Below are 15,217 nucleotides of genomic sequence, written 5' to 3'. Positions count from 1 at the left end.
AGTGAAACTGATTAATAGATCTGAAATTACACTCGTCTCAAATTTTATTATAAAGAAAATTTTAAAAGGTGATACCCCATTCAACTTTTTGTGGTAGTATTATGACTTGATGCAAAAGGTTGAATACAAATCGTGTCTTTGCTAAACACTGTAGCTGCCAGTTTAACGCACTGATTGCCTCCTATCACCCACTTTTCTCCTATCACTTATTTATTTTATTTTTATTTGTAGTGTACCGCCTGGCCTATACAAGGCTAAAGACTCTCTGCTCATATCTGCTGTCCTCTCACCCTGAACTGGAGCCTATAATATGGACCCTGTTTCAGTACACCCTGCAGCATGAGTATGAGCTGATGAGAGACCGCCACCTGGACCAGGTACTAAAGCGGAGTGAAGTTCCCATTAATTCACTTTCTGAGTTACTTTCATCTTTCTCCAACTTCTATGTTTTTTTTTCCTTTCTTTCTTATTCAGCTGATGATGTCGGCCATGTACGCCATATGCAAAGTGAAGAGTGTCGATCTGCGCTTCAAGTCCATCGTTTCGGCCTACAAGAACATGACAAACACCAACCAGGAGGTGATGCAGCCTGACAAACATTCTACGCTGCTGACGCAAACTTGTTTAAAGTTAAAATTATGACACACTAAACCCTCAACTGTTTCTCCGACTTCTGCAGACCTTTAAGAACGTGCTGATCATCGAGGGCCACTATGACTCCATCATTGTCTTCTACAACCAAGTGTTCATGCAGAAGTTAAAAACGAATATCCTGCAACATGCGTCCATCAGGGTGAGACATCACAAGTCACAATTACAGCAAAGTTTTTATAAAAATAATTTCAGAAACGTCAGTACTTAAATGTTACTTCTTTTACTTTTTGCAGCCGCCTCCCCTTTCTCCAATTCCACAAATTCCTCGCAGCCCATACAAGTTACCCAACTCTCCTCTGCGTGTGCCTGGGAGCAACAACATCTACATCTCCCCTTTGAGAAGCTCCCGCATGTCGCCGGGTATCATGACTCCTCGCTCCAGGTCAGTCCTGCCCTTTGTTGGTAAATTTAATATTACACACTCTAAATACAGACAGCGTTTTAATGCATTTCTGTATTTTGCCTTTGCAGAATGTTGGTGTCCATTGGTGAATCATTTGGGGTGAGTAGTTATCAGAATTGAAGTTGCACATTGCTTTGCAGAATTGTTCAGAATTAGAGGCTGCAAAAAACAAATACTCAATGAAAATTTAGCTTCAAGTTGATGAAATCTGACTGAACCTTAGGTATATTGGGAAAAAGAATGGGCAGACATTACAGTCTGCAGATGTGCTGTAAGAGCTGTGAAAGTCATTTCTACAAAGAATTGACTCTTAAGGCTGAACCTAAAGAAAGGCACCCTTTGAAGATTTTTTATTAATAAAAAAGTTTGAAAAACTGTGTCCTTTTCCTTTACAATGATGTACTACTTTGTGTTGGCCTATAAGATGAAATGTCAACATAAAGGTTTGTGGCTGTAATGGGATAAGATGTGGAAAGTTTCAAAGTATCTTTTGTAAGGCACTGCAATATTCACCAGTAAAAGAAAAGTTATACCACCAGTTATTTTCTATTAGTTCCATTAAGACAATATCAAGGTACGCAAGAGGTATTGTTCATGTTTGTGAGGTTTGAGTGTGTTCAGTAATTGATTAATTTCTACAAATATTGTTTGAATTTGTCACAATGAACGCCCGGACATATTGTGATGAGATTGACAACTGTGCAGTCAGTTGAATTTCCCTCTCTGGTTTTGCCTCTTCCGTTCCTGCAGCTGGGCAATCGCTTCCAGAAGATCAACCAGATGGTCAACAGCGAACGCTCCCACAAGAGAACGATGGACCAAAGCGCCGCCATCAAGCCTCTGAAGAAGCTGCGCTTTGATGTGGACGGGCAGGATGAAGCAGACGGCAGGTTGGTATCAAATACCTTAGCCAGGGCCGTACTAATTAGACGCTGTCATGTTTTATAATTCCTATCCAAAACATATTGTTACACATTTTGCCGCATGTGAATAAAATAAGAATGGATTTTCTTTTTTCCAGTTTAAATGTTTTTGTTAGAGCATGAAATGACAATTCCTGTGTTTTGGAATCAATTAAATATCAAATTTGTCAAAGGATTCAAATGGTGCATTTCAGCTGAGTTTGTTTATTTTTATGCAGCAAACCTGGAGGGGATTCGACCCTGATTCAGAAACTTACAGAGATGAGTAAGTGAAAGTGGCTATCAGTTCCCATTTCTGCTTTTGTTGGTTAAATTCTGCGTGTTTTTGTAGCACTTTGGTTTGTTTCGGTTGTTCATGAAGTGTGGTTTCCGTTTCCTCAGGCTCCACTTGGAGTCGCATGCATGAGCAGAAGATGAAGGAGGAGCCCGAAACGAGGGACGAGCCACAGTAAAGCCTGCCAGGCCCACCTGCACTGTTTGTCACTAACACTTCTGTTAGTTCACACATTAAGTGGAACATGCAGCTTCTCTGTACATGTAATAATGTGTTTTAGTTTTTATTTAACTTTGAGGATGTGGAAGACTTTCTTCTCTTTTTGTGTTTAGGCTTGAAGTAATTTTTATTACAGGATTTTTATTGTTCTTTGGACTTTGATATTTCCAAAGAACATTTTTTTTTATTTTAGGAGTGTGATTAGTTATTTCTCGTTGAGGAAGTCATTGTTTCTCCTCATGGATCTTCAGTATATCAACACATGATGCTTTTTTTTTATATAGCAAAAGCCTTAATTATGATTCAACATTTCTAGTGTTAAATCATGGCTATTGTCTACACAGTAGGAGTAAATTTTTTGGTTTTTCTTTTTTTTTTTTGCCAATCAAATCCTAACATCGGAAAACTGGACACAGCGGGGGGGTTTCAGATGGCCAATATGGATCACTGGCCGGGGTGGTATTCTGTCAAGGGGGAGCACAAACACATAGAAATAAAAAAAGATTATTTCAGTCTACATTTTTGCACCAAACAAGTTTCTACACTCATATTTTCTAAAACACTGATTTTTGATTTGTGAAATCCATAGGATGCAGAAGGAGTAGCTTACCCAGGGAGTGGCATTCATATTATACACAACAGGAAGTCAGCCATGATGAACAAAGGACACAAAATATTTTTTTGTGGCCTGAAATATAAAATTTTCTAATGATTGTTTTTTAAAAAATTATTCTTAAAACAATACAGATCAAATGCAAAAATCTCCAATATGATTTAAACTCTTCTATTAGTTTTTACACTTGTTATTTTGGGGAATAGAAGTAAAAGATCCAGAAAAGGTGAGAAGTTCATCACTGATCATGTGTAGCAAGAACATAGAGCAGTATGTTGTGTAACGATAAATGTGTTTATAGTCTAATCTATTTAGTAGATTCCACCAAACCAAATGTAAGAAAACATCCGTCAAGTTCTGACTCTGTCTGTTTTTCATTTGTTGAAAGCAGTTTTTTCTTCTGCTGTTGCGAGATGGTTAAACTGATTATTGGAAAAAAAAAATGTTGCTCAACTGATTTGATTTCTGTTTTGTGTTTTTTCTTGAAATACAAAATCTTTCAAACTTTTAAAGGCTTTTTCTTTTCTTTTGTCAATATTCCTTATTTTAAAGTTTTTAAGAGTCTTTTTTCCTTCAAGTTGAAACATTTTACCCTTTTTTTTGGTAAAGCTTTTATTTACACTTTAGCTTCTATATGCTTTTCTCACTTTGTTTAACTCTGTATCTTATTTTACATTTAAACTCCCAATTTATGGATTAGATTAGGAGCTCATGTAAGCTGTAATTTCTGCTACATGAAGTCATATTTGCATGTGGCAGAAGTTCACCAGGCTTCCCTTTTAGATAAAACTGTAGTGTCATCAGTTGAACGATAAGCCACTTCCTCCTTCAGTAACCGTATTTAGATTGAAATTATCCCTTTAAATTTAGAGTGGAGAGAAAACTGACTCTTATTAAAACCCCAATCAATGCATCAGTAATTGCTCATTATAACTTTTGCATTACAGACACAAATTTTAGGTTATTTTGTTTAATAGACTGATGCAATTTATTTCATAACTAAACTACCAGAGTCAATACCAGGTAGAATCCACTGCTGCTGTAATAAAAGCTGGAGGTGTTTTGAGGCGGCTCTCTTCCTGTTCTGATCACTTATTGACCGAAATTGTTGCCCGGCCATCTATTCTCTCCTGCTCTAACTTGCCCCTTCTGGTTGCTTTTCTGAGCTTGCCAGTTTAGGGGGTCCTGACTCGTGCATTTCCGTCTTCTTTCCATTTTGGAATGGTAAAGTGAATGAGGGCTCTATCAGTGGTGCACAGCTTGGGCTTGGCAAACTGAGTAACCTCAATTTGCTTCATCTGTCTCCACAATGTTATCCTTGATTTGTCTCCAGGGTTTCTTGGTTTTGATTAGGCTCTTTTCCAAAACATTTGGTGACTTTACAGTAGAGCTATGTTTTTACAGTAGACAAAGGGTGACTGTAATAGGTAACTTCTGAAGGCAATTGGTTGCGCCAGATTTTTTTAGGGACATCAGAGTAAATTGGAACGAATTCACAATAAAATATGCGTAGTAAGAAAAAAGTTTGCTTTTTCTCATCCCGTTTGACCTTTTATAAAGTGGACTGAATGTTGAGAAAACGGGCAAATTAATTAGTGAATCTTTAACTGTGAGGTGCTTGTTTATCCAGGGTGCTTTGCGCTTCCTGCTCCTCATCTGGGGAGCAACAATGACAGGCTCTTTAATTGTCCTGTGGTGCTGTTACTAATGGGGAGACCAGGGATAATTCCTGTTTGAAACAGTTTGCTTTCAGCCCAGCCAAGCATGAAACACTTTAACCAGGTTACATTTTAATTGGCCCTGGCCCCGGGGACATTCAGTTTTGTTATTGAGTTTATGGAAGATGATGAATCCATCTAGTCAGGCGGTAGCACATGATCGCCACAGTGCTCAGTTCGCTGATTGAAAGGGAACATACCAGTCTTTTGGTATCTTTCACCTCCATCTCTGAAGCGCATAATAGTTGGTGGATATCTACTTCATGTCTCCAAAGACTGATCAGGCTTTTGCTTTTGGATCACAACGTTAAAGAGTGGATTGGTTTGTCATCAAGAATGGAAAACCTCACGGTGAGTTCCTTTGTATTTATGTGCTTTACAGAATGGGCAATCGCAAGGAGAAAAGGGTAGCTTTACACTTTTTTTGTGCTGCAAATATGCTTTAATTTCTGTCTTGTTTTCCTTTTTAAGAAGCAACATGTCAATCAATTCTATCTTTATCAAGGCTAATCAGAAAACTTTGCTTCACTTGCATGAAATATTAGCTGTTGAATTCACTGTTCATTTGTGACTAGATGGTAACTTTCTTGCATTTTTCCACAGCCAGAGCAATGGCGAGAGATCATGAACAAGAAGATGCGCTTCCCTCCGGCGCTCCTCAGTGCCATTCAGGAGGGAAAAATAGAGATGTTGTGTGGACTGCTGAAGACTGGGGATGGCATCATTCGCCAGCTGGATGAGTCGGAGGACCGCCAGTGGAGGGAGGCTCTCAACCTCTCCATCCGCCTGGGCAATGAGGATGCCATGGATGCCCTTCTGCAGGGAGTAAAGTTTGACTTCCGGCAGATTCACGAGGCTCTGCTGGTGGCTGTGGACACAAACCAGCCCAAGGTGGTGAAACGCCTGTTGGACCGCCTGGACCAGGAGAAAGGCAACAAGATGGATGTACGATCCTTCTCTCAAGCCATCTTCGACCGGTCCATTGACAACTCACAGTTTGCCCCTGGTGTCACACCTCTGACACTTGCCTGTCAGAAAGATCTTTATGAAATAGTCACCATGCTCACTCAGAAAGGGCATGGCATCCCATGGCCTCATAAGATATCCTGCGCCTGTCTGGAGTGTCGCAACGGCCGGCAGTACGACCTGCTGAAGTTCTCCTTGTCTCGCATCAACACCTACCGTGGCATCGCCAGCCGTGCCTATCTGTCCATCACCTCCAGCGATGCTATGCTCAGCGCCTTCAGTCTCAGTAGAGAGCTCCGCAGGTTGTCCCAAAAAGAGCCTGAATTTAAGGTGCCCTCTTAAAATTTTCCTCCTTTTTTTTTTGTTTTTATCGCCCCGCAAGGGGTCTTTTTGTGGGCTCTGGTGTCCCCCCTTTCAATGCAGGCCGACAGGAAAGGGGGAAGACATGCGGCAAACGTTGCCGGGTCCGAGAGTCGAACCCGCGACAGCCGCGTCGAGGCTACGTTTTGCCTGAATGTGGGTCGCGCTAACCCCCCCGCCACCACGGCACGCCCGTTTTCCTCCTTTTCTTTTGGTTTGTCACACGTAAATACATCACATCAGACAAATATAACCCTGGTAAATAAAAAAGCATTTTACAAATGAGGATTTTGTATACTGGGAGAAAAAAAACTATCCAAATCACTATGGCTCTTTATGGAGTCAGTAGGTATAGCAACAACAGCAGGAACTCGCAATCAGTCTGTAAGATCATTGTGGCAAAATTTCGTCTTAGTTGATTTTGGCAAGTTAAAGTCATGCCAAAGAATCTTCATTGGATTAAAGTCTGGACTTTGAATAAACCATCTTAAAACCTTCATTTTTCAGCCGTTCAGGATTAGACTTCAGATTGTGCTTTGGCCCTGCTGCATAACCCAAATAGGCTTACGCTTATGGTCAGAAACTGATGATTGACCACTGGTCCCAAAGTCTTATAAAAGTTTTCCCAACCCTTTCCAGACTGTTTGGTGCCTACATTTAGTCAGATCTGAACATCATGTCGTGCCTTTTAGTTTTGCCTACAGGTTGTAATTAAGTGGTTTCTTGGTTCAACATGTCTTTCAGTAATTAGGCCTCGGCGTGGCTTGTGGAATAAATGCAGCATGGTTAATTCATAATTTATCAAGGTTGATGATCCCTATTTCATATAGACCCATCTCATCATTTGAAAACTTACAAGATTAATATTTTTGTTTTTCATTCTTTCTTCATTTGAGCTAAAAAAAATTTCGTCAACAAAGTAAAAACAAAAATAAATAAAAGGCAAATGCTTTTTGCATATCGCTGTTCGTCTCTGTTTAGTTGGAAAAACTAATTGTTTCTCCTGCAGCCTCAGTACCTGGACCTGGAGCAACTCTGTCAGGAGTTTGCCGTCGAGTTACTGGGCATGTGCCGTAACCAGAGTGAAGTCACCACAATCCTGAACAGCTGTGGAGACGAGAGCCAGGACGCTTTGGACCAGGAGGCCTTTGAGGAGGGAATCCCCAACCTGTCACGGCTGAGGCTTGCAGTCAACTACAACCAGAAGCAGGTGAGCAGATTGGGACATGGTTAGCTCCATGTGAAAAAAACTCTTATTTACCTTAATAACTTTATTCTCTCTCTGTGTTTGTTAGTTTGTGGCCCATCCGATCTGTCAGCAGGTTCTTTCTTCCATTTGGTGTGGAAACCTGGCAGGGTGGAGAGGCAGCAGGACAGCCTGGAAGCTCCTCGTCTCTGTTGGGATCTTTCTAACCATGCCTTTTCTTTGCCTCGTCTACTGGATAGCTCCAAAGTCGAAGGTTGAATAAAAATCGCTACATGTCTTGCAGAGTTTTAAGACTAGAAGTGACAGATGTTATATGTGGTTTATGCTCAACAGTCCTCTTGTTTTTCTGCAGGCGGGAAAAATGGTTAGAATCCCTGTGATCAAGTTTCTGCTTCATTCTGCGTCGTACTTGTGGTTTCTCATCACATTGCTCGGAGAATCCATAATTATGGAGATGTATCGTGACAAATTTGCATCCCGTCAGCAGAATATTCTGCACAGCTCATTCCACATGGTGTGGGTGGTTGGTAGGTCCAGTCTGTCAGGTTTAACATGAACTAACACCTCCAGTCTAACTGGAACGTAAAGGGAGTTCATTTTCTATCACGCAGGATTCTTCTGGTATGAGTGTAAGGAAGTCTGGATTGAGGGCTTGCGAAGCTACTTCCTGGACTGGTGGAACTGCTTGGACATGATTGTGTTGAGCATGTACTTGGCATCCTTTGCCTTACGTGTGCTCATCATGGTCAAAGGTCACTTCCTGTGCCATGATCAGAGCAACAGTGACGAGTGCATCTACTTTACTCAGACTGGTGAGAAATTGGTGCCAAGTTACTCAGCTAAAGTGCTTTGGGAAAAATATTTACACACATTTTGGAATGTCATAACATAATTGTATGTTAAATAACATACAATTATGTTATTTAAAAATAAATGACATAATTGTACACAGTTATGTTAAAAAGTGTGAGCTGTATTCATATTCACCTTGCATGAGTCACTAAGGTGTAGAACCACCTTTTAGTGTAATTTTGGCTTGTTTATCAGTTTTGCACAGGTAGATAGTGAATGTTTTGCTAATTTTATCTCTTCAGAATAGCCCAGGCTCCATCAGATTAGTCAGGTAATAATTGGCTTTCACAGAACAACTTTATCTTTGATAAAATTTTGCTTAAATTGTCTCTTATTTAATAATTAGGTGACTTCTAAAGGTAATGTCATGCATGCAATGGGTTTTAAATAGAGGTTTTAGAATAAAGAGAACCAAATACAAATGAAGGACATGCATTTCATTTGTTTTTGAAAAATGTTTAAAACGGCATAATCATCCTCTCATAATCATCTATGCCAAACGGATCACATAAAATCACAATAAGAACCACTGAAATACAATTGTAACGTCAAGTTTTAAGGGTATAAATGCTCTTAGAAGGCACCGTAAAACGATTCTAAAAAGCTTTTGTTATACTCAACTGCTTTGTGTTTATGTATAAGGTCGTGACAACTGGCGCCAGGAGGACCCTCAGCTCATCTCCGAGGTGCTGTTTGCAGTAACCAGCATGTTGAGCTTCACCCGGTTAGCCTACATCCTGCCGGCCCACGAGTCCCTGGGAACGCTGCAGATCTCCATTGGGAAGATGATTGATGACATGATGAGGTGACGGCATTGCGACATCTGGATAGTCACACAGCTTAGAGAGGAACTCGAATCACATGAACAAATGTTGCTCTTTCGCAGGTTCATGTTTATACTGATGATCATCGGGACGGCCTTCCTCTGCGGCATCAACAATGTCTACGTTCCTTATGTCATCTCTCCACATCTTGGCAGGTGAGAACATGGGCAGTTCAGGTTGATAAATACTGCAGGATTATAGAAGTAGTGATGGTATGAACACAGTAGCATGAGCCTTTGGAATGCACGCATTGTATCTGCTGCAGTTTTCTTGCAAACATTTTCAAAGCCTTTTTTTTTTTCCATAAAATCAATCTCATTTTGATGATGCTCCACAACTTTACCGCAGGTTTAATGAGACCTTCAACTTCTTATTCTGGACCATGTTTGGTGTGGCCAACCAGGACTATGTGGACATGCCGCAGTTTGTTTTAGCGGAGTTTGTAGGAAGGATCCTGTACGGCATCTTCACCCTCGTTATCGTCATTGTCCTGCTCAACATGCTGATTGCCATGATCACAAACTCCTTTCAGAAGATTGAGGTACGGAGCAACATGTCTGGAGCTGTGTTTGGTAGAAGATGAAGCTCAAAGATGGAATCTGAGGTCCTTAGTGTGATTTTAGGACGATGCAGATGTGGAGTGGAAATTTGCCCGGTCTAAACTGTACCTGAGCTACTTCAGAGAGGGCCTCACCATGCCTGTGCCTTTCAATATCATCCCTTCTCCCAAAGCTGTGTTTTACATCCTGAGGTAAGCTCAAATCTTCCACAGCACTTTACATGTTTTGTTTTGTTATTAATGCTGTGTTTTATAATTTTCTAAAATTGTGTTTAAGGGGGTTTTTTAAATGTCTCTGCTGTTGCTGCAACTTTAACTCGGAGCAAAAATACCCTCCTGTAGCCTCTATGGTAAGAGTGTGTTCAGTGCTCTTTGCTAATCACTTTCTGCGTTACTTTAATGCATTAGACTAAATGTTTTCTTTGAAAAAGTCTAACGACAAAGGAACGGAGGACAACCTGCCTTACCGACAACAGGTGATCAGAGCTCTGGTGCAGCGCTACATCGAGTCAGCTCGCAGGGAGTTTGAGGAGACCAAGAGGAAAGGTAACAAACTCATTATATAAACACAGTTAAGTTGCTATAATGTGGTCTGTGAGACATAGAATAATACCAGTGTTTTACAGTATGAAAAGTAAAGTATCACACTGTCTGCAAGTTGCAACTGTTACGATAAGTTGCATCTGCTGATTGGTTTAAGTAGAAAGGACTGTGCCAATTTGCTAATGTAATGTCTTAGAGACGCAAACAAAAGGGGGAAGTCGCATAGTGCAATATTTTTCACACATAAATCTCTGATATGGTCACTAGTTAATAAAAGAGTAAGCTATATGATATAAAATAATCAAAGAAACTTAAAAAATAAACGGAACGAAAATGAAACTGATGACGACAAAACACATATCAGCGAGTGGTAGAAATAATTAAGACTTAAAGAGCAAACATTGGTCATGTTAATTTGTTTTTTATTTTCATTTGCGTTTGGCTTTATAGTTCATGATAGTTATATTAATTTTTGTGCTCAAAATCAAGAAATTGGGAAAAGGTGTTAATTAAAAAAGTAAAAACACAAGGCTAATGTGATTCTGTTAGGATTCTGGGAGATCCAATCTCTGACCTCGTCCTGACCAGCATTGTTTCCAACACCAGCACATTTATCTCAACAACTTTTGTCAGCAGAATACTTTATAATGGTGCCCTAGTTTCGACATGTTGTTTAGATGGAAGAAGTTGTACTAAGCTAATGCTTCACATGTAAAAACACTGATGACCAATCAGACGGTAGCCGCAGTCAAACACAATATTGTATATTTGGCATAGACTGAAAGGATAATTAGATGCCTCAGGCCATTTTTTTTAAAAATTGGAACGTAAGAGTGCTCACTCCAGTTTCTGTTTTCCAATAAGCGATGACACATCGATGAGGAAATTTAACTGCCATACTATTCAACCTATTTCGGTATGGTCTTTTCGATGAAGAAATATTTTCAGGTCAGATTAACCTGAGAAGTCTTTGCTGTAGATTTTAATGAACTAATAATTAATTTAAGATATCAAATAAGTTTCCCTTTCAGCACTCCATCCAGGAGCTTTGACTATAAATTATTGTTAGTAATAAGGCTGTTCCCATCCTCTTCAGCCTGGAGGAAGCAGTGTCCATGATTTCCGCAAACAACTCCATAATTTTAATTTATCAAACCATCAAATAGTTTTGCGCTTTAGCTCAGTTCAGTGCATCCCATTTCTAGGCCCGAGAACAATGAGCTTATTTAAGACGAATGTTAAAACTTTAACATGCATTTGTGGATGCTCTGAAAACCATGTACATTAACAAGGAGGTTATTCTGAGTCTGTCCTGGGATTTTAATTCAAGAAAATGTTCTGTTCTAATGTGGTGACTCATGAGAGCCCAAAGATCACATCAGTTTTCTGCTTAATCTTGTGTGTAGGAATTAATTTGGATTCCCAGAATCCGCCAAGATGTTTTTTCCCAGAAATCAACCAGTTCTGTGCCGTTTTGTAACTGGATTTTTCTGTTGTTTTTAATTGTTTACACAATGTCTCATAAATCGTTGAGACTTCCCCCCCTGGAGCTTCTTTCGACTGTAAACAACTTCTCTAATAATGTTTATAACATTGCTGTGACCATCTTTAAAATAATTTATGTACTCCCAAAGACATGTTCTTAGTGTATTTAGAGATTGCATTTGTACATCGTCGATCTGACAAAGAACCGACAACTATAATTTTCCACGTCACAATTTGATTTAAATTGTTTACTCATCATTATTTTAGGTTTTGAATAAAACAAAATTAAATGTTTCATGGTTGGTGGATCCTGTAGATGAGGCCAGATTGCCATTTAAGCTGCTAAATGTTATTTTCAACACAAACTTTCAGAATTTTCTATTTTCTGAAACCTCCCAAAACAAATCTAGAGGTTTGAGACTGGTAAGGTATCAAATTCGTAAATTAAAGATGTGTTGGAACCTTGAAATTAAATCATGCCGATCAACAGAAACCATAATTTGTGATGATTACAGTGTGAAGCCTGCATAATCAAATATCCATAGTGTTAGCCTTTCCTATTAAAGAAGAGTTTCCAACTAAATTTAATTGCCATTAGCAAACCTAATTACTGTGATGTGATTTGTGTTTTCTCCCCGTAGATATTGGTAACCGAATCACGGAGCTGAACAAGGCGGTCTCCAGGATGCATCTTGAAATGAAAGGGATCCAGCAGCTTCTGATGACTGATGGACACGCTGCAAACGACGCACTGACCAAGGACGGTTCTTCTGTGCTTGGGAAATACATCATCGGTGCCAAGAATAACTTCAGAGGTTTTAACAGCAGCCAAGATGACAAAAGCACATCGCTTAAAGTGACAGTTCATCAGAAAGAGGAAGGGGCCGATGAAAGGAAGGCCGATTCAGAGGCGCGGCAGGACACAGATACACAATTGGATCAGGTGGATGAAAGTGAAGAAGAAGAATTGGGTAAGGCGGCAGACTGCGAGGTGGTGAAAATGGAAGAGGGACGAGCGAAAACAGAGCTTGGGGATTGGAAAGAAACTGAAAATACAGAGCTTGTAGAAGTAAGCAAAGGTGATGATGGCGTAAAAGAGGACTTCTCAGAAGGGACGGGTTTTATTAGAGTAGAAGAAAAGGTGAAAGTTGAGAGCATACAGGGCAAGGAGGATAAAAGGGAAGGAGATATTGACCCCAAGGTGACGGAAAATCTTGCAGAGATCAGACCTGAACACATAGAGAGCAGCAAAACTAGTTTTGAAACAACAGATGCGAAGAAAACGATAAACAAGTTCAATAACATGGAGTTGAAAGAAAAACCAGACGAGGCAGGATGGATGAAGGGAAAAAAGTATGGGGGTAATGTTGTGGAAAGATCTCACGTAACCAAGGGGGACGAGAAAACCGGAAATAAGAAAGTGATTCAGTCTCCAACAGGGAGCAGCAGCTCCAACGACACCGGCTTTGGTTCACAGGAAGGGGAAGGATCGATTGACGGCACACCAGTAAAACCATGATGGTCTCTGATAACCGGAAAATTTGAGAAGTTGAAAAAGAAAAAAATGCTCAGTAGATAAATATCACCGTACATACAGATATTTTCAGCTGTAAGACTGCATATAGCCGACGTCTGTATAGACTAATGCATCAAAAAAGTAACCTGAAGTTCAGCTAAGCAAGGATTAGACCCAGAGGAGGACAGGTTCACACAGAAAGCAAACGAATATCTTATTTAACACAAACATTTTATATTCTGGGCAGAAATGTTTTTATTTGCAATACTATTGCTGAAAACTGCAATTGCAATATTGACTGAACATTATTTTTGAAATGTCTCTTCTTTTGTTAGCATTTCATAATCTCCCCACTACTTTCCAAGAGCCTCAGCATCTCAGCCGCTGAGGAAAGAAACCTGCTCTGGGCATTAAAGGAAGTCAAATCTGTTCAACATTCAACAGATTTTTGGTGTCAATGCATGATTAGATAAATCTCTAATTCCTGTACATCTGAGGTTAGATTTATATTACTGGTAAATAGCAAATCATTAACACTTGGAAACCCTAAAACTAATATAAGGAGTAGTTTCTTTTTATTATGACTACTTCTTATAAGCATTTCATTAAGATGCCGATGACGTCTGAACAGTAAGTTGTTTCTCTGCCATTAGCACATTTATCAGCGCGTACACAGAGTTGATTGACAGCTCTAAGACCTTCCTCTTGGATGTGATTGGCTGGTTTTGACCTTGAGCATTTTTTTCAGGCGGCAATAGTAGCTCAGGGAGGAAGTGAAGGAGTTTGATCTTTTCTCAGATTATTTGTCTCATGATATAGTTTCCCGACATGGTGAGACTTTGAACAAATATGGACAAAAACATATTTTTGTAAATAATACAAACTGTAGCTTTAATAGTGACACATTTTACACTGTACGATTGAAGAAGCCAGGCTGTATGAATTGTTGCTGTGGCAGAGAAATCAGTCCAACGGTGTATGGACAGCAAGACGGAGATTAACGCTGTTATTATCAGAACTGGACACTGAAAATAGAGAGAGGCTGGAGGGAAAGGAGACAGCGATGTTTTTTGTCCAAGTGTCTGGAGCCACCTCTACAGTGTTTGTACACACAGGCTGCAGTCATACATCGCCTACTTGTACTGATATTAGTAATCAGTCTCAGTTGGACTTCTGACAAATATTGAACTCAGCAAATTTCTCAGAAAAGTTGAAGTCAGGATTCAATCTAACCCACAAAACTGAAGAAAAATCCCACTAAATTTTGTTCTAGTTTTTGGTTTTTAGAACAAATTGTTGAAATGATTTTTACATTAGGCGCACTGAATAAGTTTACTGCTTTTTTTATTTTGTTATAACCAACAACCTTGTTAAACCTTACTACATGTAGCTTTTCTATTGTGAAGTTTGTTTACCTGCTGAATTAACAGTGACAGCAGATTAATGTTGCTTAAAGAATGAAATGTACCAGTCAGGCCAATAAAAGTTGTCACCATTTCAACTGTAAAATGGCATGGTGTGTTTTTTTGTTTGTTTGTTTTGGCAAGACCATTCCATTAAAGATTCTCTACTGGTCAAATATTTGAATATAATTGGTTTCGTTTTAAATTAAATGGAATTTGTTTCTTCTCCGTTAACTGGGCTGTAACTTATTAGATGACTGGGTTCACAGATGTGTTCCTTCACTTCCTTTTCAGTAAGCAGTTTTTCTGTAGTTTATGAAACAGTGTGAGAGATGCAGGTCCCTGCTTGTTTAGCACTGTTTTCCCCTCTGGGGCATGAACCAGCACACCAAGTCATTAATGTTTCACCTGCTGCATCATTTGTCCCAGGACACATTATATTCTCCTTCACTGGAAAAACACTTGCGATATCACCTTATATTTTTGTTGGATAAGAAACATGTTCTGCTTCCATTCGACTTGTTTCATGTCAGCCTCGGTTTAGTCGGTTCAAACCAACTCAAAATGTTTCTAACAAAGGGCTTTGTGTTTTTATAATTATTGGATCAGGAGGCATCCTGGTGTGGAGCAGCTGCTAAAAAAATCTGAACAAATATGGAACAAAATATGCATAAAGTACAGAACATACACATTACCCA

The 15,217-nt window shown here is 39.6% G+C and overlaps 2 protein-coding genes across 2 annotated transcripts in view; both read left to right on the top strand.

The window, feature by feature from the left end:
• The window catches only part of rb1 (RB transcriptional corepressor 1), a gene marked incomplete at its 3' end in the record, with an annotated part of 31,293 nt that extends 28,856 nt beyond the window's left edge, over positions 1-2,437 (top strand). The window contains 8 exon segments of the mRNA NM_001286307.2: positions 232-377; positions 475-579; positions 680-793; positions 888-1,036; positions 1,126-1,156; positions 1,808-1,947; positions 2,199-2,245; positions 2,362-2,437. Coding sequence (NP_001273236.1) covers positions 232-377; positions 475-579; positions 680-793; positions 888-1,036; positions 1,126-1,156; positions 1,808-1,947; positions 2,199-2,245; positions 2,362-2,432 — 803 coding nt within the window.
• A 1,421-nt stretch (positions 2,438-3,858) lies between these two features.
• LOC102230498 (short transient receptor potential channel 2-like) lies at positions 3,859-14,676 on the top strand. The gene is made up of 13 exons (XM_005814293.2): positions 3,859-5,155; positions 5,408-6,100; positions 7,140-7,340; positions 7,426-7,590; positions 7,690-7,864; positions 7,949-8,149; positions 8,832-8,994; positions 9,076-9,168; positions 9,362-9,554; positions 9,637-9,764; positions 9,850-9,922; positions 10,004-10,118; positions 12,242-14,676. The coding sequence occupies exons 1-13, from the start codon at positions 4,961-4,963 to the stop codon at positions 13,117-13,119; spliced, it is 3,273 nt and encodes a 1,090-aa protein (XP_005814350.2). The 5' UTR covers positions 3,859-4,960; the 3' UTR covers positions 13,120-14,676.
• Positions 14,677-15,217: the final 541 nt, after the last annotated feature.

This window comes from Xiphophorus maculatus, chromosome 11 (genome assembly GCF_002775205.1).
Source record: "Xiphophorus maculatus strain JP 163 A chromosome 11, X_maculatus-5.0-male, whole genome shotgun sequence".
Classification (NCBI taxonomy): Eukaryota; Metazoa; Chordata; class Actinopteri; order Cyprinodontiformes; family Poeciliidae; genus Xiphophorus; species Xiphophorus maculatus.
Note: the sequence above shows the minus strand (reverse complement) of the source record. Positions and strands in the feature narration are given on the sequence as shown.

What these genes read in the sequence shown, in the direction of transcription:
- LOC102230498 (XM_005814293.2), top strand. Translation starts at nt 4,961, where the DNA reads ATGATCGCCACAGTGCTCAGTTCGCTGATTGAAAGGGAACATACCAGT. An exon ending in ATGATTGATGACATGATGAG is followed by an intron (nt 8,995 to 9,075) that starts GTGACGGCATTG and finishes GCTCTTTCGCAG; the next exon opens with GTTCATGTTTATACTGATGA. An exon ending in GCTGTGTTTTACATCCTGAG is followed by an intron (nt 9,765 to 9,849) that starts GTAAGCTCAAAT and finishes ATTGTGTTTAAG; the next exon opens with GGGGTTTTTTAAATGTCTCT.